We start from the raw sequence: 24,750 nt of genomic DNA on the forward strand, positions 1-24,750 counted from the left end.
TCCCTTAGTGCAAAGGAATGTTAGCATCCCCTCACTGCCCTGCTCTGAGGTGGCCTGTGGGCTCCTCACTGGCCCAGCAGCAGCGTTTTGGGCCACCTCGAACTCCTTCAGTGTGGGCTGTGCTCAGTGCCTCTTGTGCCAGCCAGCGCTGCCTGACCGCGTGGGCAGGAGGAGTTCGGCCCCGTGACGCTGCTCCAAGCCCTCCCCGCAGTGGGTTGGTTTCTCTCAGGTGAGAGCTCAGCTGTTGTTGCCCTTTCCCACGGCTCTGTCCTTGTCCCCAGAGGAGCTGAAGGCGCCGCTGGAGGAATACGTCAACAAGCGCTACCCGGGGCTGGTGAAGGTCGTGAGGAACCAGAAGAGGGAAGGGCTGATCCGAGCCCGCATCGAGGGCTGGAAAGCGGCCACGGGCCAGGTCACCGGCTTCTTCGATGCCCACGTGGAGTTCACTGCTGGCTGGTAGGTGCTCGGGGGCTGCAGTAACCAGGCAGTGTCCATCCTTTTGTAGGGATGTGTCCCTGTGGAATGGCACACAAGTCCTCTGCCTTGTTAATCCTTCTCCAGGATTCCGTCTGGATGGACGGCATGGATGGAATGGCATGATGGGAACCTACGAGGAAAACCTCTCCTTGCCCTTGGTCCTTGTAATCCTTCTCTGTTCCTTGCCTTTATGCTTGCACTTTCCCTGCTCCCTGCTTACATTTTTCAGGATGATTTCCCATTCCCTTAGCCTTAAGTAATTCCTCCAAGTTTAAAAGAGCCCAGGCAGCAAAGGAATGAAGGAGAAAGTGTTTCCCACTTCTGTGCCCTTTGCTGGATCCCAGTGGGGAAGGCTCAGATGCTTTGGATTGATTTGTTTCCTCTGCTGCTGGGAATAAGTGCAGAGGTGCAGAAGCAGCAAGAGGTGTTTCATAAGGATTTTTTTTCAGAGAGATTCAAAATATTTGAGCTCAAGTGGCTCAAGTCTGAATCTGTATCATGACAGGAGCCTGAAAGGGATTTCTTTTTTCTTTAACCAAGAGTAAAAAGTAAATGGTCCATGTTTAGAAAAGTAGAGGTGGAAGAAGCTAAGCTTGTGTTGAATTTGAACACAGTAACAGCCACAAAAAACCTGTTTGCAGCTGTTAAAGCCAGAGTTCTGCACAGCTACTGAATCCTTTTTAGTGCCAGTGCAGCTGGAGGGGGTCTTTCAGGAGCTGTTTGTTATGTTGGGATCTGTATTCCCAGAGGAACATTCCTCTCTCTGGTCACTCAATCCTCACACCTGATTCACTGAGGAGCTCCCACTGACTGAGCTCTTGGAGCTCTTTTTTAGGGATAGACAGGAGGCATTTCTGCACTGTGGGCTTGGCTCTCTCTGTGTTTCCCACCTGCTGCTGTTACTGGGGGCACTGGGAGTACCAGTTCCCCCAGATTCCCCCTGGTGTGGGCACACTGAGCCCAGCTGGCTCTTGGCTGCAGAGGTGAGGCTGAGCACATCCCCTGTTCTGAACACGTGCAAATGGCCCAGAGATGACATTTTTAGCTATAAAGCCATCAAACTGCATCCCAGAGATGAATTTTTTAGCTGTATATCATCAAACTGCATCCCAAGGGAAAAAAAGATCCTTCCAACAGTCCCGCTTTCAAGAATTTACCCTGTTCTGCCTGGGGTTTTGGGATCTGGGGGAAGTCTGGGGGGAGTCTGGACTAGTTCAAGCGTGGTTTAAACCAAGCAGACCCTTCCTGGCCTTGCTTTACAGAAGGGAAAGTTTCCAGCCAGGCTTCCCAGCCCATGGATCATGTTTGCATCCAACACAGGAAGGACATGGAGCTGTTGGAGTGGGTGCAGAGGAGGAACGTGAAGGGCTGGACCACTTCTCCTGTGAGGACAGGCTGAGAGAGCTGGAGTTGTTCAGCTGGAGAAAAGAAGGCTCTGAGGAAATTCCAGAACCAAAGGGAGCCCTCAAGAAAGCTGGAGAGGGACTTGGGACAAGGGCCTGGAGTGCCAGGACATAGGGAATGGCTTCCCAGTGCCAGGGGGCAGGGATGGATGGGATATTGGGGAGGAATTGAATGGAAGCTGCAGAGAACTGACCCTCTCCTGCTGTGCTTTGCCCCTGTCCCCCCAGGGCCGAGCCGGTGCTGTCCCGGATCCAGGAGAACAGGAAGAGGGTGATCCTGCCCTCCATAGACAACATCAAGCAGGACAACTTCGAGGTGCAGCGCTACGAGAACTCTGCTCACGGCTACAGCTGGGAGCTGTGGTGCATGTACATCAGCCCCCCCAAGGACTGGTGGGACGCCGGGGACCCCTCACTGCCCATCAGGTACGGCCAGGGCTGGGGGCACTCACTGACCAGCAGCGAGGGCAGGGAGGCATCCAGCTCCTGTGGGAGAGCTGGAGAGGGACACACAGAACCCTGGAAAGACAGGGAAAAGGGGAATGGCTTCAGACAGAGCAGGGGTAGATGGGATATTGGGAAGGAATTGTTCCCTGGCAGGGTGGGCAGGCCCTGGCACAGGGTGCCCAGAGCAGCTGGGGCTGCCCCTGGATCCCTGGCAGTGGCCAAGGCCAGGCTGGACATTGGGGCTTGGAGCAGCCTGGGACAGTGGGAGGTGTCCCTGCCATGGCAGGGGTGGCACTGGAGGGGCTTTAAGGTCCCTTCAACCCAAACCACTCCATAGTTCTATGAAAATGCAGGAAGATGAAGTGAGGCAGCCACCTTGGAGAGTCAGGTACAACGTCATAACCCCCACCAGCTGTGTGACATGAGCCAGGGAGGGTTTGGAAGGGTTTGGGGTTTGGAAAAGGGTGTTGGTAACAAACACACTGGGGAGGTGCAGAACTGTGCAGATTTGGCCAGTCTGGTGTTGCAGTGCAGGTGACAAAGCGGTTTTGCCTCAGTTCCAGTGTTAGTTTGTGCAAACCATGAGGAATGGGGAGGTTATTCCCATGGAATGGATTGAGTGTGGATCCATGAAACACAGCACTGTGTTTTCCTGAATGGAAAGTCCCTCTCCTCCCAGGGCAAGCGTTGGAGAAATGTGTCTCAGGCTGTTGTAACACTCCAGCTGAAGGGTTGGCAGCTCTGAAATGCGCTCCAGCCCTGCCAGGCTTCAGGGGTGGGATGAGCCCAAACCCAGAGCAGGAGGGGAGGGGAGAGCTGGGTGTGGCTGGGAGCTGGGGCTGCTCTGTGTGCACAGCTCACAGGTGTTCCCTCCACGGCCCCCAGGGATCACAGGTGAAGCTCTATCAGGAGTGGTGTCTGGCCAGCAGGGTCGGATCCCCCTGGCTCCTGGCGTGGTTGATCTGGAGAAGCCTCGTCCTGAGGCCCAGAGCAGCTGCACGGTGCAGTCCCTGCCTGCTGGGAATCCTGGACCCAAGCAGCTCTGCTCTGCTCACTGACATAATCCCTGGGAGCTGGAATTAGGTCTATTCCCATTCACACTGAGACTTCTTGTTATTCCTTTGGTTCCCTTGTTCCAGGCAGCTCATTCAGCCCTCAGAGGAGGAACTGTCAGTTTATTCTGGACAGGAATCAGGGCTTTGACAAATAAACAGTTATTTTAACCAAATTCAGGCTGTTGGACTTGTTTAAGGATGGCTGGGCCATGCAGAAGCCAAAGCTGAGGAATCCAAAAGCCTTTGCAGGTGAGGTGTGAGCAGTGTGGTGCTGGCAGCTCTTGCTGGAGCCTCTGGAGGGTGATAAAAGGGGATCAACACTGCTGGGATAAACCTTTCTCAGCCAGTAAATACAGCAGTCAAGGAAGAACAACCTCTTTTATTAAACCAAAGTGGTGCAGTTGGGAGACCCAGGAGTGTCCCCTGTGACTGTGGCACCACCCTGGGAGCTGGCTGGGCTTCAAAACCTGTCCCTTGAGGTGACTGAGGCAACTGGAGCCCCCAATGTGACATTTAGAGATCTGCAACACCTTCTGCTCTGTTGTGCTCACAGAACGGGGTTGGAGTTTGTGTCAGTGCACTCAGGGGTGCTTAAGGAGAAGCTGGGGCAGAGCCACGTGGGGAGGGACAGCTTTGGTTTGGGGAAGGTGTTTGGGGGCAGGGGAGGTGAGGTTTGGTTGGTTGGTTTCTGGAAGATGTTTGATGTTGGTTTTTGGAAGGTGTTTGATGTGAGGGGAGATGAGAAGGCAGAGAGTGCTGAGCTGAGGAGTTTCTGAGCTGAGACCTGAGGGGAGCTGGAGGGTTGGGTGATCATGAAGGGTTGGAATGGGGAGGTCAGGACCTACACAAGGAGGATTTGGGTTCTTTAGGATGTGGCTTTGCCCCAGGCTCCCCAGATATGAACCAGTTTGGGGTTACCAATGAGCCAGGAGTAAATGGGGTCACAGGGATGTTGGACACTTCCACAACACATTTCTTGTCCTTGGTTTGGTGCAGAGAACCAGAGGTGCTGCCTGGGGATGGATCTGCTGCTGACCCACAGAAGGGAAGGGTTTTCTGTGGGAGTTGGCTCCTGCTGGCCAGAAGGTCCTGTTAGGTTTTTGTGATGCTTGTTTTATCTTTAAAAAATGTAGGCATGGTGCTAAAATCTGGGCAGGACACTGAGCATCACATCCATGCATTTCATCTGATTGCAAACAGTCACTGACAGGAGGAGCTGGGAGAGGTTTTTATCTGGGGTTCCTACAACCCTTTTCGACACAACCCTGGAGCAGGGGGTGCCCCATTATCCCCAGGGCATCCACAGCCTGGTAATCCCAGGGATCTGCCCGCTCAGCTCCATGGAAAAGAGACCAGAGGAGGGTTCTGGAGACACCTGGATTTGTTAAAGGCATCTGAAATGTGGATTCTGCTGCAGAGGCCTCAGGGGTTTGAGGGAGCCCGGGCGAAGGACACAGCCCTTAGACACCCAGGAACCTCCCAGCCGTGTTGGATAATCAAACACCTGAAATATCATTGCTGGCAGGCACTGGGGCAGGATTAGAGAAGATAAATGGGCAGTGTCCCCAGCAGGAGGCTAATGGCACCTCTGTCCTGTTGGGGAAGCACACACAGACCAGAAATAACGACAGCAGCTCTTTCTGTGCCACACAATGCTGTGAAAATCTGCACTTTGCAGCAATATTTGCATGGAAGGGATGCCAGTGCAGTGCTCCATGTGCCTAGGCATGGGATTAGAGGAAGTTTGGAAGTTACAGCATACAGAGGTACATTAGTTTTTTAGAGATATTTTAGGATGAAAGGATGGGAGTGAAGTAAAGAGTTTCTCCCTTATTTTTGGGTTTACTCTCGGTGCCTGGGGACTGTGGCAGCCCCAGAAGTTCCCTGCCCACCAGAGCTGCTCCAGCCCTGTGAGCCCACAAGTGACCAAATGCACTCAGTGGGGACTGGAGACAGAACTTGTGGCTATGTTTGGGGCAGTTTTCTCTCGGGGCTAATTCCCAGATATGATTATCCAGGCAGAGAGCTGATGGCCTCTTTGAAATGAAATTCGTCTAAAATATGGCCCAGTCTCAAACTGGCTCCTGCTTCACCCAGTAATACCCTGCAAGAAACAGCCTCACTGAATCCCTGGGGGGAATTCTGCTCTAACACCTGGGCTCTGCAGTACATCTGCTGCTGTATTTTTGTCACATTAACATCTAAAATGCTGATACACCAAAGATCCCCCCAGTCTCAGCACTAGCTGGGCCTGATTTCACAGCCAGGCTTGCCTTGCCAGGCTCTGCCTACCTCTGTGCAGGAGATAAAGCTGTGATTCCAGGGTAATGGATCGTGGCTGAATTAGCTCTCCCAGAAGAGGCAGACAGAAAATGACATCGGAAATGGTCATCACAGAGATCCTGATCTTCACCACAGCGAGGTGCAGGGCTGCTGGGATTTCCTGCTGAGTGCTAGGAGGGAATCTGTGCCTGCATTCCGTGGCTGGATGTGCTTTGCTGTGGAGATGTAGCCAGGATTGATCCAGTTATTGATGACAGGTGTTGATCAGAGTTTGCTGAGGGCCCAGAAACCTGTGAGGCCACAAAAAATGGAAGAAAGCTGATGCTTTCAGTGACCTGTGGGAAATCCAAGTGAGATCTTTGGAGATGCTGTGAAACAGCAGATTGATGACCTGGTCTTGGCGTATCCCATGGTGGGACCCAGGTTTTAGCATCCTCAGGAATGATTTATTTCCCCCTGACAGAACATGAGCTTTTTTGAGGTTCATTGAGGTCTGGAGCCTGTTGTTTCACTGGTGTGAACCCCAGAGCCTGGCCTGGTTTGGTTGTGTCGCATCAGCTTTGGTCCAAAAGCTGCTGAAATCTGGGAGGTTTCTGGCTCCATGTGCTGATGGTGCTTCAGAGGCAGCCCCAGGATTTGTAATTACAGGTGTGAGACACTGATGGCTCCAGGGGTCTGGTCCAGGAAAACAATGAAATGCTCTCCTGCCCCTGGATCTCATCCAGGAGCCACATGAGTGAACACTGAGCAGCCCTGGGGCTGAGGGACACTCACCTGAGCGTGGAAATGGGGCTGGCCACACCTTTCTGCTGGCAGGAGTTGTGCAACCTGGATCTTTGCTGCCTGGGTCCCTCGGTGGGGGGACAGGGCAGTGAGCTGCTGTCACTGGCATCACAGAGCCTCTGAGGGTGGAAAAGCTCTCCGAGACCCTCAAGGCCAGCCCCTGAGCAGGTGCCCCCATGCCCAATAAACCACGTTGTGAGATGCCAGGTCTGCCCATTCTTGGAACGCTTCAGGGCTGCTGACTGCACCCTCTCCCTGGATAGATTGGATTATTTACAACGTGATGGATTTCCTGACTTTCTCTTTGCCTTTTCCACACGTGGCTGTGCGGAGCCTCAGTGGCTCCCTTGGTGAGCAACCCCCATTAGGTGTTGGGGCTGGAGAAGCTCTCAGGTGGCTCCAGAGGTGACAAGAAGCCTCTTTCCAAGCCTGCCATGCACAGATGGGAGCAGCTTTTAGGTTAAACTGGGCTTCAGACAGGGCTGTGCTGCAGATGTTTTATGTGGCACTTCATCTTTACTGGTGCTGGAAGACAAAAGCTCATTTAATTAGAATGAAGATAATTGTGAGGAGGAAATGGGGTTTGAGAGTTATGGATCAGGAAAGAATAGAAGGGCTGATAGGTTTGGGGTTCTTTTATAAAGATGAAAATAATGTTAATTAACCCACCCAATTACCTGCTGTCTCAGCCTCACAAATGTTAATGAGTTTGCTTTTGCAGTGTACTTAGGAAAGAGCAAACTTCATCCCAGGTGTGGGAATGATGCAGGGGTGGAGATGGGAAAAGCAGAGGGGTTTTAGGTTATTGAGTATGGCCCAGGAGCGGGGAGAAGGTTCTGCTGCTTAACAAAGAGTTTGTGTTTAATTAAAGTGTTCCTCAGTCACAGAGCTCAGGGGGTGCTGAGCTGCCCCTCTCTGGTGGCTGGGCTTTCACTGGACCTTAGGGATTTGTGGTGGGATCATTATCATATTTATTTATTCATTCCAGAAACCACTAACTATTGATTTTTCCGTGGGGCTTCCTGCAGCCACCATCCCATGATGGCATTCAAAAGCCCAAAGGTGTTTTCTTTGTTTTAATTAAACAAATGCTGTTTCTTTCCTCATTTAGTCTAATTCCTAGGAATTAGGAATTCACTGTAACAGCCTGAAACTTCTGTGCACACAGGATTTGCACAACCTCTGAAGCAGCTATGGGCTCTTGGGAATAATCTCTACTGCCATAAAATGATGGAAGAGGATCTCCGTGCCTGGGACAAGTGGTTCCTGTGGCACATCCCACATCCACACCCTTGCAGGGTGAGCAAGGTGCACATCAGACCCTCAGTAACAGATTCAGACAGGTTTGCTTAAACTCTTATAAATAATTTCATCACCACTGAGCTGCTCAAGGTGGCAGAAGGCATCTCAGGGATGGTGCCTGGACACAGGTGTGAGGAATAGGCAGGATTTTCAGGATTTGTCCTGGGTTTCTGTTGGTTTGTTTTGAAAAAAACTTGAGGCGTTTGTACAAAATGCTGAATATTTTTTAAATTGGTTCTTTCTGGCTTTAACATCTCCAAACTGCAGGAAGGTCTCTGATTCTGTGTGAAGATGGTTTAAAATGTTCTCACTCTTCTGGCATTTGGAAGTTGAGGGAAAGATTTCCATAGGAGCCAGATGTGGGGCAGTGAAATGAGAATTTGTTTTTGGAAACCTCATCTGGAATGTGTGAGAAGATGGTGGTGTTTGCTTAGAGGGATGGGATGGGATGGGATGGGATGAGATGGGATGGGTGGGAATGTCCCAACAGCTGCAGAAGGCTCATGGAGCTCTTCAATGGCTTCATATGAAATTTAAACAGATAAAATTTAAATCAAACAGGAAGATAAGATGTTGGCACTGGTGATCCACCCCAGGCTCTAAAGGCCAGGCCCTCTCCTTGAGCAGCTCAAGGAGACCAGAGCTCTGTGTTGGCCACCCAAAGGCTTTATCTCCCTTGAGGTCTGGTTCTCCTCCATCCCTGCACTGGCTGCAGTTCCATGTCAGGGCTCAGCATCATTTCCAGCAAAATCCCTGGAGCCCCAAAGGACTTTGGGCCAGACCTTGGTCCAGCATGGGAACAACCTGGAAGTGTCCAAGGCCAGGCTGGACATTGGGGCTGGGAGCAGCCTGGGACAGTGGGAGGTGTCCCTGCCCATGGCAGGGGTGGCACTGGGTGGGCTTTAAGGTCCTTCCAACCCAACCCATTCCATGATTCTGTGATTCTTCCCCAGGCAAGGCTTTGTTGGTGCTTCTGGAAAGAGCTGCTGCAAACATCTTGTTGTGTAAACACCTGAACAAAATCAAACCCATCCATCCTGAGCTCCTGGAGAGCTGTGCTTCCAGGGGTGTGAAGCTGAAACCCAAGGTCTGATCACTCCTGGCTGCCACAGAGAATGAAGCTCTGAAATCTTGAAAACAAATAACAGAAGAATCCCAGAATATTTTGGGTTGGAAGGGACTTTAAAGCTCACCCAGTGCCACCCCTGCCATGGGCAGGGACACCTCCCACTGTCCCAGGCTGCTCCCAGCCCTGTCCAGCCTGGTCTAGTAGAGAAGAAATGGAGGGATTTTTTTTTGTTTAATTAGCGTCAGTCTTGTTTGGGCTCGAAATGTAGGAGAGGGAAGATTTAGGTCAGAATCATGACCTCAATAACTTTGTCATCCATCTCCAGATTAAATTAAAACCATCAAGTGCTTTATCAGCTTCTAAAGTACTCCAGCAAGAACCTCTTCAGTGTTCTCAGTTTGGGTTTTCCTTTTAATGCTGAGGGTTTTTTGGGGATGATTTGAGGCCACATAGTAAAAAATCTTTTAATTGACTTTCTCAGTTTTTATGTTAACGGTACTGGGAGAAGTGATCCTCAACTGGCTGCACAAAGTGGCCTTCACTCCCTGGTGTGCTAATTTGAAGCTCTTAAACTTCCCAGAGATTCCCTGTGGTGTGAGAAAGCTGCCACGGACGTGTTGGAGCTCAGATTGCTGCTGTTGGGCCCCTTTATGAGGAATTCTTCATCTGCTGGGTTTTAATGTCACCTAATTTAGTGCCAAGTGTAAAGAAGGCTCTGTAATAACTTGTAGTGGTGTCAGGTTTTACAAGATGAGCAGATTGATGTCACTGCCTGGAGAGCCTCTGCTGAGGGGGCACCTGAGCTCTGTGCACCTGGGGCTGGTTGGCAGCAGCCCGTGGGATGAGCAGGCTCTCCATGGATGTCAGTGCTGGATCCTGGTATTCTTGGAAGGGAATCTCCTTGGGATTGGCTGCACCCAGAGCAGAAGATCCTTGCTGAAACTTGGCAAGGTCCCCACCAAGCACCAGGGTTTGGGGGACGGCCCAAAGCCATGTGATTCTTCTGTGGGTTAGGGAGAAGCTTCTGGAGTGGAGGAGCTGTGTTTGTGCAGCTTCCCAGTGCTGGGGGCAGGGCTGTCACAGCGCCGTGGCAGAGGGACCCAGCTGGGCTCGTGCCTGGCTGGTTTGGCCAAGTGACCTTGCAAAAGCAGTGTTTGAGCACCCTTGAGGTGGGACATTTGGGGGCATGGAGTGGGATTTGGGTTCAGTATGAAATACCTGCCCCAGGGAAGGAACGGGGGACATCCATCCGTGAGGGCTGAGCCTCCAGGCCAGCGTGGTGCAGATGGAACCCCCTGCAGCCCTGCCCAGCCTTGGGTGGGGCTGCTTGTTGTTGCCAGGACATTTCTCTGCTTTGCCTGAGAAGTGGCTGGCTGGAGTCAGTAATTTGGGGGGCTCCTTGGTTGTTTCAGTGATTCCTGGATGAAAATAAATGCAGGAAGTCTTGATGATGGTGCAAATTCCATCATCGTTCTGGGCATCCTGGGACACTTATAAAGGCTTTAAGGCTGTGATTGTCCCTCTCTGCTCTGTGCTGGGGGCAGTGTAAGAAAGATCCAGAGTTACTGGAGATGATCCAAGGGAGGGACAGGGAGGTGGTGAAGGGCCAGGAGGGGTGGGATTGTTGGGTGTCTGTGCAGAGCCAGGAGTTGGATCGCTGATCCTGTGGGTCCCTTCCAGCTCAGGTTATTCTGTGATTCTACAAAACCACCACTCTAGGCCAAATTAAAGGTGTTACTGCAAGTAAAACTGAAATCCCTCAAGCACCAGTCAGCCCAGCTTCCCCCTGAAAGGCCTTGGAAACTGGGCAGGGACACTGAGCCCCTGGCTTGTCCCTTCAGGGGGGGAACAGAGCTGCAGGCAAGGGAGCAAATCCTCCTTCCTGAAGGGAGCTGTAGTTTATTGGCAGGAAATGTTCATGTAATCCATTTTCATGAAGAAAACCACGCTGGCCATACTGGAAGCATTTGCTTTTGTATTTTTAGAGCTTTGCATAAGAGAATTATTTTGATTAAAAAGAAAAAAAAAAATTATGCTCCTGGTTGAAAAAATAAAACTACTTGCACTGACAGAACTTTAATCTGAGCCCAAGTCACAAAACCAGCCTTTATTGATGTCAGAGTTGCTTTAGAAATGGAAAGAGTAAACAGGATTTGGCCTTTAATTTGTGACGGGTTTTGATTTTTTCAGAGGCATTAAAGAGACAGAAAAGATGGGTATTAAATTATTTAACAATTGCTAGGAAAATTAAGCTTCAGAGAGCCTGTTTTCACTGCAATAATCTTATTAATAAAAACAAAACAATCTGGGGCACACCAATATTCGGAGCTCATACCCCGCTGCCTGAATTGTTTCCGAGTGGTCCATGAAGTGATTTTGGAAGCCAAAGCCAAGCTGAGCCTTTTCTGTGGTCTGTTCACACTTCCCAGGAGAAAGCTGCCATTGATGGATTATCCAAACATATTTTCCCTCTAAAATCGAAAGCAGAGGGGAAAAATATGCGAGGAGGAGTTGGGGGAATTTGGCTTTTTGAAGTTTTTTTTTTTTCACTGGCAGATGGCTTTCAAGTGATTTATTGGCCAAAACCAATCCATTTTCATTAGAATGCAAGTATTTAATGACTTTGGAGGTGAGGACTCCAAACAAAGCAGTGATAATGGAGCCTAGGGGCGCTCGGTGACAAAGCAGAGCAGCCCTTCATCAAACAGACTTTAGAGAGCGTTTGAGAGCCAGGGCTGAGGGCTATGATTTCCTTTCATGTGCACTTTAATTCACTGTCCTTTGCAGCCAGCAGTGCATAAATAGGCCTAGATTAAATTAAAGGGAAAATGGATCCTTGCTCTCATCCTCACGGGCTGCAGCAGTAAGTGCTGGATGCCCTGGGAGCTCCCGGCCCCTCAGCCTTGGAGCATGGGAGGTTTTCCAAACTCTCCCGTCCCTCCCTGCCCAGAGCCCCTCCTGCTGCTTTGTGCTGGACTGAATCTCCCCCAGATTCCACCCTGGAATGTCTTCCTGGTGCTTGTGGAGTGTCTTCCCAGGGATGGGAGCAGGGCCCTGGCAAACCCAAAAGCCAGGGGGGCACCTCCCTTCATCCCGGGTTCCCAGCACAGCTTTGAAAATCTGCAAATGGGAAATCTGAGGGAGAGCAGTTGGGAGGGTCCTGATGGTCCGTGAGACCCCACCTGCAGAGCTGCCCCAGCCCTGGCCCAGCACAGGGAGGAGCTGGAGCTGCTGGAGGAGCCCAGAGGAGGCTCCAGGGTGATCCGAGGGATGGAGCAGCTCTGCTGGGAGGAGAGGCTGGGAGAGCTGGGATTGTTCACCTGGAGAGGAGAAGCTTTGGGGTGACCTCACTGGGGCGTTCCAGGACCTGAAGGGGCTATGGGAGGGCTGGAAGGAGACTCTACAAGGGCCTGGAGGGACAGGACAAGGCAGGTGGCATTAAACTGAGAGTGGGTTTAGATGGGATATTGGGATGGAATTCCTGGGTGTGAGGGTGGGCAGGCCCTGGCACAGGGTGCCCAGAGAAGCTGTGGCTGCCCCTGGATCCCTGGCAGTGCCCAAGGCCAGGCTGGACACTGGGGCTGGGAGCAGCCTGGGACAGTGGGAGGTGTCCCTGCCCTGGCAGGGGTGGCACTGGATGGGCTTTGAGGTTCCTTCCAACTCAGCCCATTCTGGGATTCCATGACACCTGTGGGTGCCCCCACCCTTTCCCCACCTCCCCTCTGGGGATGAACAGCTCCAGAGTTGGGATTTGCTGCCTTCTGCACCCACACCAGCTCTTGGTGGAGTTACTGCTGGGCTCTTTCAAAGCACAGCTCGAGCACTGCAGCCTGCACTGCTGCCAGGGAATTTTGGCATTCCTGTGTGAGTGAAGTCACCCAGGAACATGTTTTAGTTGCTGGTTTTGATCCTGTCAGTGCCTGGAAATGATGTACATGGGGCTGGCTCTGGGCTCCCTACCCACAGAAGCCCATTTGTAGGAGCTTCACAGGTGAGCATCAGCCCTGCTCATCCTGAAGGGCCTGGGGAGGTGCTGGATCATCCCTGCTCCCCCTTCCCCACCACGAGCTCCTCAGCTTTGGCTCAGGGGTACGAACGCTACCTGGACACACCTGAGGTGTGGAGGAGTCCTCAGAGCTCATTAGGATTTCTGGGGTCTCCAAATCAGAAACCCTCTGTGCTTGCAGTGCTGAGAGGGCCTGGGCAGAGCCAAAGTCTGTTGCAGGGGGATGGAGGCTGGGAGCAGCTGGTGGGAGCAGCTCTGGCCGAGGTTGTGCCGTGACAGCTGAGGGAGCCGTGGGCCCCGTGGTGCTTAATGAACACCTTTTCCAATCCCTGGTGCCTTGTAGCTGCTGTACTGTCAGAAAACGAGCAGGTCCTTGCTAATGAGCACAGCTTGGGGTTGTTCTGAGCCTGATCTGACTCGTGCTCGCTTTGCTCTGATCAATGCCTGGGCACACTCGCCTCTGCTGGGGACATGGAGCTGCTGTGAGCCTGCCACAGGACACAGAGAAATCGGGTGTCTGCGAGGGGCTGGGGCTGCTCCGGGCTCATCTGCCCTGGGGAGCAGCCTTTTACTGCCCTGCAGCCCATCCCCTCCCTTCTTTAGGCCTGGTTTAAATTTGCAGGTGTTGAGGCATTGGTACGGGGCTGGCACGCTGCAAGCCACAGCTGTGGGCTGTGCTGGGTTAATGCCGTGCCAGCCCTGCTGAACACCAGCCTGGTGTGTCCTTCCCCCTCCTCTCTGCACTCTCTGTGCTTTCCCTTCAGGAAAAAGTACTCTGGGAGGGGAAAAGAAAAGGACACGAAATACTTAGGTGAACATCTGCCAGCGTTTTTGAGTGCTGCCATAAGACCTCAGTGGCTGCAGCAAACTGATCTGAATGGGAGACCCGGGCTTAGGAGGAGGGTTTGGTGCTGGGAAAAGGTGGCACAGGGTGGGCTCCACACCCAGAGCAGCCTCCACAGAGGCTCCTCACTCCCTGCAGAGAGGCAGGCTCAGGTTTGCTCTGTCAGTCCTTCCCAAAGTCACTGCTGGGACTGTTTGGAAGGAGCTTTTCCCTCTGCTGAGCAGGGGATTGGTGCCTGCAGAGGCCCTGGCCCCCTGTGACCAGCCCTGGCAGCACCAGCACAGCTCTGCTGGCAGTGAGGAAAGGCATCAATCACAGCCCCAGATGTGCACCCTGATTGCCTCCCCGTTTATCACTGCTGCTCTGTCAAGCCCAGCCCTGGGAGGAAAGAGCAGCTGACAGGTTTCCAAGATTCTCCACAAATGGGACTTAATGGCCATGTGATCCCGTGGTTCTGGCTTCTTTTTTAGGGAAAAGTTCTTTTTTTTTTTTTTCCTGTTGCAATGACAGAACTTTTTCTTGAGGTGTGGGAAGTCAGCTAAGGCAGGGTGCCAAGGAATTGTGCATTTCTCTTGGTACAAACTCCATGCAGGCAGAACTAAAAACTTGGAGAGCTACAGGCTCCAGGGAAGGTGCCACATGAGATTTTGAAACTGTGGCAGTCCTGAGTGGGACTGCAGTTGAACCATTAAATGTGTCAAGAACATTTGCAGCCAAAACAGAGGCAGGAGCAAAGGCTGGCACTGAGAAGGGGTGTGAGGATGAAGTTTGATGCATTTTGCTCCAAGTTTGGAGGAATTGGGAAGCTCCCTGGTGGGCTGTGTGCACTGGAAGGTACAATAAGGCAGATCATGATACGAAGCTGTTGGGATGGAGTAGTCGATGCAGGAAAATGGGAGTGTTAAAAGCTGCTCTTCCCTGCATGTGGTGGAATTTCACAGAGGGATCAGGCCTTGGTCCTTCCACCATCCCAGGGTGCTCCAAGCCCCGTCCAGCCTGGCCTTGGACACTTCCAGGGATCCAGGGGCAGCCACAGCTTCCCTGGGCAGCCTCCCAGGGAACAATTCCTTCCCAATATCCCATCCATCCCTGCCCTCTGGCAGTTTGACCCCATTCCCCTTGTCCTGTCCCTCCAGTTCCTGATGCAGGGTCCCTCTCTGCCTTCCCTGGAGCCCCTCCAGACCCTGGGAGGGGCTGTGAGGTCTCCACACAACCTCCTCTTTCCCAGGCTGAGCAATCCCAGCTTTCCCAGCCCGTCTCCATAGGGGAGGTGCTCCAGTGTCCCCACTAACCTCATACAGCACGTCCCCTGAGCCTCCTTCTCTTTCCCAGGGCATTGGGATGTCTCAGTGCATTGCTGGCTTCTTCTTGGGGAAGGAAAGGGATGGGAGCACTTCCTGAGAGCTCTGTCAGCCTCGTGTTTAGGCTTATCTCTCTGCTCCACTTGACAGCTGTGTGGGTATCATCTCCAGAGCAGAAACCAAACAAACTCCAGGAGCTGTGAGTTCTGTATTTTCCCTGTGTCCGTAGGCAGCTGCACTTGTGTGTGGGCAGTCATGGGTTTGTCACTTTTCTGAGAGGGAACAAAATGAAAAATCTGGTTTTCTCGGAGATGACAAAGTCTGCTGAAGCTCTTTGCCCGTCCTCAGTGTGAATTTCAGGATCTAGGTCTGTCTAATCCACAAGATGGTTTGTTTTCTTTGTGTTGCAAAGCTCTCTGTCCACTGGTCACCAAACATTTTGTGTCCACTAGAATATTCCTGCTGGAAGAACACTTGGTTGGAAGGAGAGAGAAGCACACAGGGTGCAGTTTTAAGGGTGGGGAGCTGAGCTCTGGCTGAAGACGCTCTAAAAATAAAGTGGAAAGGACGGAAAGGAGCGATCCCAATTCCTTTTGGAACAGGAATGAGGAGATGGAGGAAGCAGATGGCTGCTTTGCTGGATTGTTCCGCCTGATTTGGGGATGGGAACCTGCAGTTACTGCCAGGAGAAATCACTTGGGAATTCATGGGAACAAGCATACCACAGGATTAGCAGTTTTTGTGGGCTGTGGCACCAGGCTGGTGGTGCCTCCACATCTTCCATCCAGAGCGGCTCTCAGCCCTGTCCAAGATTTCCAGGCAGGCCTTGACACAAAGCAAGAGGCTCTGCAGCCCCAGCAGTGCTCAGGGCTTGCAGCAGAGCCACGTTTTCTGTTTTAGCAGGGCAGACAATGTCGTTTGAGTGCTTATTTTCCAGGCAGCAGTGCTTCCCTTGGCCTAGCTGGCCATAAATCAGCCCGCATTCCCTGTGTGCCTGCAGAAGTGGCTTCGTTTCAGCTCTGAGGGAGAATTTGCTGCCCCTGCAGTCGTTTCTTTTTCAGCTTTTGTGAAACAGGCTTTAATATGGAAATAAATCATCAGAGCATTACTAAATTAAAAATAAGCATAGAAGCAGACAGAGCTGCCAGGTTAAGGTTAAACTTGGAGCAGGAGATCAGATTTTGGTTTCATCAGTCTTTCCTCCCACTCTTTGCTTAATTTGGTGCTTAAATGAGCCTAATAACTGCTGCAGAGCTCTGCACACCCAGCTGCTTTGGAGAGCAGTCTCCTGGTCCTCATGTTCTTATTTTGGGTCACACACATCACTGCACTGATGTGCTGGAGCTGTACTTGTAGATGCCACAGTTTATTGGGATGCAGAAGGATCACACTTGCTTGGAGCAGAGATTAGCATCAAGTTTACCTCCTTCCCTGGGAGCAAAGAGGAGCATTTCCAGTCCACTGGCAGGTTTTGGGTTGCCTTTGTTTGCTCTCATACCTGACCCCAGCTCACTTTTGAAGAGTCTCGAAGCAACAGCATCATCAGGAGGAAAAGTCATCGTCACTGACAGGGAACTGGGAACTTCCCAGGGACAGACTGGCAAAGGGATGGAGGGGCCTGATGGTCACTGGTGCTGCCAGGGATTTACAGAAATGTGCCCAGAGTAGGGGAGGGTGGGGAGGGGCTGGCAGAGAGCAGCTGTGGCTGCCCCTGGGTCCCTGGCAGTGTCCCAGGCCAGGCTGGACAGGGCTTGGAGCAGCCTGGGACAGGGGAAGGAGTTCCTGCTGTGGCAGGGGGTGGAACGAGCTGGTTTTTAATGCTCCTCCCAACCCAAACCATTCCAGGATTCTGTGTTTCATTCCCAGGCTGAGAGCCCTGAGCTGGTGTCTGGAGCAGCCTTGAATTTCACAAATGCTTTTTCCCTTTCAAAGCCTCATCCTTAATTCCTCTCCCCCTCCATTCCCAGCACTTCAAGGAATGGGATGATATTTTCATCCCATTTTTCCTCTTTATTTTACTGAAAGTTCACTGTGGCAAAATCCTTGAGCATGTTCCTGCCTCGGAGATCTAAAAGGAATCTCCAAATGGTGCTGGATGTGATCCGTGGGATCCATCCAGGACTTTGCTGAGTGCTGGCCACTGTTTGTAGTGCTCTGTACAGGTCCTTTGCTCTTGGTTTTCCATAATCTCCATCGGTTATGGGATGCCATTGCCAAACAAATGAGATGGTAATTAGCATGGCAACATCAGAGGAAGTTGATTTTCCGTCTGTAATAGGGATGATGATAATTAAACATGCATGACCTCATTGGGTTGAATAGGAATCAATTCAAATTAAAGCTGGCTGGGAATTCTTTTCCTCCTGTGAAATTTTTTGGAGAAAGCAAGAACAACATAACAAGTCCTAATGAAAGGAAATTGGGCTGATTTGCACCCTCAGTATTAAAAAATGAAAAAGCTGGGAGATTTTTCAGGGATGGAACGTTTGATGGTACCTGCCCTGCCCTGCCCCAACTGTGTGTAAATGCCCATTTTGATGAAGTTTTTCATTTGGAAGAAAAAGTTCAGAACTTTCCAGCTGTTTCTAACACTGTTTAGAAAAACTCAGCTCAAACACGTGGAAATGCTTCCCCAGTCTGTGTCCAGAGAGGCTCTGTGGCCAGCAGGGCACATAAATTAGTTCTGTAACATGTCTTAATTCCTTGTGCATGAGTGAACTCATCTCCAGTCTCACTGGAGCAGCTGCTTTTAAAGGGAAAAGATTTGTTATTGTGGAGATGGAACAACAGAGGGGTTAAAGTTGGAAGCCCAAGTCTGGGGCCCCAGAAAGGAGCTGGTGTTGGCCTCACCCTCAGCCAGAGCGGTGGCACCTGAGAGGCTCCTCTGGAGTGCAGGTGGGAAAGTGTTGGGTTAAATTCCTTCTTTTTGCCATTTTTTTTCCCAAATGAAGTTTCAGTGGTGCCTCAGCAGCTGCAGCCAAGCTTGCCCAGAGCTCCTGGGTTCGGCTTTTGGGAGAAGTGTGAAACCTCTCAGCCTGCAGGCTGGTTCGGGCCAGGGCAGGGAGCTGAAGGATGGGAAAGCAAAGCTTGGGTAGTGCCAGGTCTGTGTTCTGCATTTTGGGTTTGCTTCCAGGCCTTTGGTAGGAGCCCTTCGAACCTGTGGGATTCATCAAACATGGGAAGGGGCTGAAAGCAAGATCCTCTCCCAGCCACCAGGGTGAGGCTGCACAGAGATCTGCTGGAAGCAGCTGATGCTTCCCATTTTTGATCAACATCCTGAACAAGGTACTGCACATGTTTGCTCTGGGACAGTGCTGTCCTTTGGAAAGGGCCATTGAGGGAACGGCCTCAGGCTGGGCCAGGGCAGGCTCAGGGTGGGCAGCAGCAGCAGGAATTTCCCCATGGAAAGGGTGCTCAGGCCTTGGCAGGGGCTGCCCAGGGAGGTTTGGAGTCCCCATCCCTGGAGGTGCCCAAGGAAGAACTGGAGGTGGCACTCAGAGCTTTGGGCTGGGGACAAGGTGGGCATTGGGCACAGCTTGGTCTGGGACAGCTTTTCCAACCTCAGTGATTCTGGGATTTTCTCATCCTTCCCCCTTCCCTAGGGAAAAGCCAATAAATCTTACATCCAGTCAGAGTGAAACAAATGCTGAAATCCTTCTTTCTTCTCTTCTTTGGAAAAGTTTTGTTTCTTCCCTGTCCCCAGCCATTGGTGTCACTGGGTGTGGTGGGAGGTGGTGGCTTAAATTCCAAGTGTGGCCCTTGGTTCCTGTTGGGATTTGACACTTTTTTACACCTGTGATGGGGCCATTTCTGACTCAGATTCTCAGATTGCCCCATGTGTGATAAATGACATAACACAAGGTCGTGTCTGTGCAGGTGACACTCAAACCACAGCATGAGAGGTGAGCACACCAAATGTGTGGCCAAATACTGCCGTGGCTTTGGTTTGGATGCATCCACTTAAACTTCCATGTTTTCCACATGGATTTTTTCGTCTGCCACAAGCATCCTTGTGAACACAGGGAAGTGTTCCTGAGGAGAGATGCAAGATGCATCTCTGATAGCTTAAACTAGCAAATCCCAGCTTTGTTTAGTTTTCATCTCATCCTGGCTTTGCCTCATTTAGGCTCCGTTTCTGCAAGACGGGGCAGAGCTGGGTGTGATGGGTTTATTTTCTGTATCCTCATAGGCTTGGCTGGACAAGCAGGAAGTTCTATCCACAGGCATCGGCTAAAAGGAGTTTCTGGGGCTGCAGGGATCCCCCCACTGAGTTCAGATGAAGGCAGCACAACAGGCTCAGTCCCTGATTGGAACATTCCTGCTGCCTTTCCCCGTGCCAGCTTTCCTCCTGCATTTGGCCACAGAGCTGCACAGAAGGCAGCTCCTGCCAATGGCTTTCCAAGAGGGAAGAATGCAGCCAAGGCTCCTTCAGGCACTTTCTACCCAGTGGTTTTTATCACACCCCATGGAGTTGTTCACTGAATGCCCTGGGTTGGGACCTAGGCCTGTGGATGCAGTGGGGCTGTGTGTGCTCAGCACATTGGGAGATGGGTCCTCTCATAAAACAGTCACTGGACAGAATATCCAGAGCTGGAAGGGACTCACAAGGATCAGCAGAGTCCAGCTGCACTGGACAGCCCCAAGAATCCCACCCCGTGCCTGAGAGTGTTGTCCGAACGGTGCCATTTTCTGGGCTCATGCACAGTTTTGTGGGGAAAAGGGGCTAATGGTGACTCTGGAGGGTGTTTCACTGCCTCCCTGCTCCTCATCAGGTGGAGCTCTCAGTGCTCCCTGTGGAAGAAGGATTTCTCCTGGAGCAGCTCCTCCCTCAGTCCCCGGGAGCTCAGTACCTGCTGCCATCCCACAGGTGTGGGCAGGGTCCCTCTGCCTGCATGGGGCTCATGGGGCCAAGGGGGGATTCCTGGGGGAGTCTGCACAGCTCCCACAGGTTCCTTGGACTGACAGCAGGGAAGAACCCTCCTGTGGTTATGTCCATGCATTTGCTGTTGTCTCGTGTGAGGGCAGTGGGTGAATCCCCAGCTCGGGCTGGGCTGCTGCCATCACGTGTGACCTCTTCTTGGGGTGGAAAAGACCAGAGTTGAGTCAACAGGAGAAGATTTGCTGTGCCAGTGGTTAGGAGAGGTGGGGAACCACAGGCTGGGCCCGGCTGGAGGGGACCCCAGAGGGTCCCTGGTGCCACCTCCCTGCTCAGGCAGGGCCATCCCAGAGCACAGGGCACAGGATTGTGCCCAGAGGGCTCTGCAATATCCCCGCTGAGGGAGACTCCAGCCCCTCCCTGGGCAGCCTGTTCAGGGCTGGGCCCTGCCCAGGGCAGCAGTTCTGCCTCCTGTGCAGGGCAGTTGCTGGGCTCAGGCCCTGCCCGGTGCTCTGGTGTCACTGCTGGGCACTTTTTAACTCCTGAGCTGCCCTGGCCTCGCTGCAGGAGCTGCAGGAGTTGTGTCCACGAGGTGTGCTCACCATCCCACAGCGTTTTTCTGGGCAGGGGAAGTTAAACTTGTCCATTTGAAGTAGGATTTATAAAACACAACGAATTCCATGAGAGCTGAGAGCTGTGCTGGGCTGGAGGATCAGAGGACGTGGTGTAACAGGACCTGGAGCTGTTCATTAGGACAGATCTTGGAGAGGAGTTCTCTCTTCTGCCTCTTAATTGCCCAATCAAGGCCAGGACCAGAAAGGCAGGATGCAAGTGAGTGCTGCTGCCCAAGATGCTGCTCTAATTAGAGCAGTCCCTGAACCTCATCCAGACTTACAGTGTAGTATCAATTCAGGTTAAATTGGGAAACTGAGCAGAAAATTGCTGTCTGGTGTTTGGAGTGGTTTCTGCATCTTAACATTATCTGATATTGTATCATTATGTACTGATGCAAAATGCCAACGAGTAATGGCAGAGCCCTGCAAGTAATGACACCGGGATGGGAGAGCAGGAAATAGTGAGAGAAATTTAATTTCTTATGCAGTTTCATGAAATAAAGTCAACTCAGGTACACACTTGTTCAGATTAAATATAATGATGTGTGTCTGCAGCCCGGGTCTGCCGGGAATGCACATCCAGAGGCTGGGGATGCAGGGGGGAGAGTTGCCATGGAAATACAGCCAATGTCACACTTGCAGCGCGTTGCAAATGGCTCATGTGTCATGGCTCATTTTCCAGAAGAAGCAGGGAAAACTGAGAATTAAGGGAAAACATCTTTAAATGTTCGCAGCAAGGCACGGCCGGGACTCTGCGGGGACAAATGTTGGGAGCCCTGAGTGTTTGTGGGGAGAATTTTTGTTTATCCCAGAGAAGTTTGGGTTGGAAGGGACCTTAAATCCCATCCCATTGCACTCCTGCCAGGGGGAGGGACAACTTCCACTGTCCCAGGGTGCTCCAGGCCCCGTCCAGCCTGGCCTTGGACACTGCCAGGGGTGTGGATACCTCTCCCTGTCCATCTGAAGCGGAGCACAGCTCCGTGGAACAGGGCTCTCACCCAGCACCCAGGCAGCCCAAGGATGTCTGGGATCAGCAGGACAAGAGGAAGGAGGGGGTGGCTCTGACCCCACAGCTCCTGTTCCCGGGCTGGGGGCAGGGAGTGATGGAGCCCAAAGCACAAAGGGAGCCCAAAGCACATCTGTGGTAGGGCTTTGCAGCATTCCTGGGATCCTGCCTGATGCCTTCTCCTTCCTCCTGCTGGGACAGCACAACTGGACACACCCCTGGGCTGGCTGGGCTTCCCCTCCCTGCCCTCAGGGGACTGCACAGGACGTCAGCTTTCCCTCAGTTTGCTCCTTCCAAGAGCTTGGCAGCCCAGTTCCTGCAGTTGCCTGTTCCTTCCTGAGTTGCCTGAACTGTGCCAGATGATCCAGGGTTATTGCTGGATCTGTCCTGTAATCGGGAATTCAGTTGCTGGCTCTTGTGTGGACTAACCCAGCTCTCGCTTTAAAATTGGATGAAGTGCTCAAGGGTATTTTTCTTATCTTGTTCTGATTTTTGGGGGGGAATAATGGTTTTGCCATGCAAAAATAAATGAGGCTGCTAGACAAACAGCTTGGGTTGTTAGAGCCTCCCTCCAAGTAATTATGGTGTAATTCAGGCCTCTGAAATAAGAAGCAAACAATAAATAAATGATTAACTTGTCTTTAGAGTGTTGAAATCGCTATGTATTTTAAGGCTGCAGTGGGTAAATAGGAGCAAATGTGTGTTTGAACAGGCAATAGAGGAGGGACAGAAGGATCAGGGAACCAGAATCCATGAGAATTCCCAGCTCAGGACCTGCCCAGCTGCTGCCTGGGGTCAGTTATCTGTTCCTGCTATCAGCTTCCCTGTGGGATGGGTGTAACAGCCCGGGGCTCAGGTGTGTTTGAGGCGATTTTTGGGGTGTCACCTGGGAGTTCTTTGAAGGACAGAGCCACTTCTGTATGCAGAGAAATGAAGGAGCTGGCCAGTTCCTCCCTGGTGGAGAAGGCACTGGTGCTGAGGGAGAATTTGGGCTGTTTGACTGGAATGGGACTCAGTCCTCACCCACACGAGGCCCACACTGTGCCTTTTACAGACCAAGTGCCCCGGGGCTGAGGTCTGCAGAGCCAGAGGGTCCCTGGCACAGCCCATGGGTGCTCCTGCTGCAGGAGGGGAGGCAGGCACAGAGGCACATCCTCCCTTTTCCTCCATCCTTCCCTTTCCCTCCATCTTCCCATTCCCTCCCCTCTCTCCCACTCCAAGCAACTTGTCACCTTCAGCCCCCTGAGGTGAAAAGTGACTCAAATTGGAATGTAAAGCTGGGGGCCCTCACTGTGGCAGCAGAGCTCTGTCAGCTGCCAGGTCCCGCCTGGGTGTGAGCTGGGCAAGTGTCCCAGAGCTACAGCTCCAGGGAGAGTTTCTTCTCTAAAGGAAGGTGATGCTCCTTAAAATGAAGTGTCATTTCTCTCTTCTTGCTGATATATTTCCTTGAACAGCAAAGAAAGGCTGCAGAAGAAAATTGAGTGGAGTTCCTGCCGAATTCAAACACACTGTAGTGATAAATATGGTTCTGAATAAACCTCCTTGTAGTCACAAATCAATTAATCTTTTTTTTTCCCCGTGTGCTCCATCCTAAGGATTTACTTTCTCATTGAGCTTTCCGAGCTCGTGCAGTGCCTAATTCCTCACCTGGATAAATAACTGGTGGCATTTTTATTCCACAGCAAACCAGCATTATCTTTCTTGCTGTGTACAAGCAAAGGGAATTTTATTTATTTGTTTCTTTATTTTCCCCAGAGCAAACTCTGGGAGCTGGGGCTTGGAATAAAGCAGAGTTCAGGGCTTGCTGAGGAGCAGCTCTGCCATGGTTCAAGGAGCATTTGGACAATGCTCTCAGGGACGGGGGGGGATTGTTGGGGTGTCTGTGCAGGGCGAGGAGCTGGACTGGCTGATCCCTGTGGGGCTTTTCCAGCCCAGGATACTCTGATTCCATGAGCAGCCTCAGAGACAAGGGGTCTCCATCAGTTTACTGGAGCCCTTTGGTTTGCCAGACCCCCTTGGCTGAGGATGCACCGTGGATTTTTAGGGAAGGGCTGAACCACAGTTTGGGCAGAGCTCTTTTCTGCTCTTGTCCTGCTCAGAGCCAGCCTAAGGCCCTGCAGGGAGTTCAGCTCAGGGCTGGGGTGAGCAAGGACAGAGCAGAAACTTCCCACCTTGTGTGGCAGGAGCTCCTTCTTCAGCCTTCTGCTTCTTTGGGGGTGAGTTAAGAGATTAAAGAAGACCAAGCACAGGATTGAGTGTGAAGCTCCCGTGTGCTCGGTGGCACCTGGAGCTGCAGCACATCCTCAGCCTGGGCTGCTCTGCAGGGACAGAGACTCTGGAGGGAGCCCAGAGCAGGTGGCTGAGTGTCAGATCCAGAGTTCTGGGCAGGGGCTGGGAGCAAGGCAGAGCTGACCTGGGAATTCATCAGGAATTGGACTGGAACTGGAGAACTGCTGGGTGTAAAAAGAGCAAAGGAGCTGGGGAAGGGCTGGAGCCCCAGGAGCGGCTGAGGGAGCTGGGAAAGGGGCTCAGGCTGGAGCAAAGGAGGCTCAGGGGGGACCTTGTGGCTCTGCACAAGTCCCTGACAGGAGGGGGCAGCCGGGGGGGTCGGGCTCTGCTGCCAGGGAACAGGGCCAGGAGGAGAGGGAACGGCCTCAGGCTGGGCCAGGGCAGGCTCAGGGTGGATTTTGGGGAATATTTCTTCATGAAAGGGTTGTCCAGCAGTGGTGGAGTCCCCATCCCTGGAGGGGTTTAACAGCCCTGTGGATGTGGCACTTGGGGACATGGGGCAGTGGTGGCCCTGGCAGTGCTGGGGGAACAGTTGGACTCAGTGATCTTTTACAACCCAAAGAACTCCATGATTTTATCCTGATCTCTCCTGCCAGCACTACCTAGTGCCAGAACACCTCCTGAGTTCCAGCAGTGCAGGATATCCCTGTTGGACTCTTTCAGCTCCCCTTGCCCACACCCGCATATTGAGATGTGTGACAGCTCTGCCTCTGCTCCCTGCAAACACAGGGGAGACATTATAGGAAATAATCCATGGTCTTGTACTTCTGAGTGAACTTAAAAAGCTCATGCAAAGGTCTGCTGGATGAGCAGCTCACTGAGCGATGCAAACATCCCTGACTGGCTCCTTCAGTGCTTCTGCAGGATGAATTTTTCAACTCTTTTCTGTTGTCTTTAACATGTGAGAGGTGGGATGAGGGTGATCAACATCCTCATCCCACAGCCTAAAAATGGAGTGGCCATTGGGTTCTTCCTTGCCCAGGTGGTGAAGGTGA

The 24,750-nt window shown here is 52.1% G+C and overlaps 1 protein-coding gene across 1 annotated transcript in view; it reads left to right on the forward strand.

The window, feature by feature from the left end:
- Positions 1-24,750, forward strand: part of GALNT17 (polypeptide N-acetylgalactosaminyltransferase 17) — a 214,246-nt gene that overhangs the window by 90,624 nt on the left and 98,872 nt on the right. The window contains exons 4-5 of the mRNA XM_048324406.1: positions 282-456; positions 2,109-2,306. Coding sequence (XP_048180363.1) covers positions 282-456; positions 2,109-2,306 — 373 coding nt within the window. The remainder of the gene's footprint in view (positions 1-281; positions 457-2,108; positions 2,307-24,750) is intronic.

This window comes from Corvus hawaiiensis, chromosome 20, assembly GCF_020740725.1.
Source record: "Corvus hawaiiensis isolate bCorHaw1 chromosome 20, bCorHaw1.pri.cur, whole genome shotgun sequence".
Lineage (NCBI taxonomy): Eukaryota > Metazoa > Chordata > Aves > Passeriformes > Corvidae > Corvus > Corvus hawaiiensis.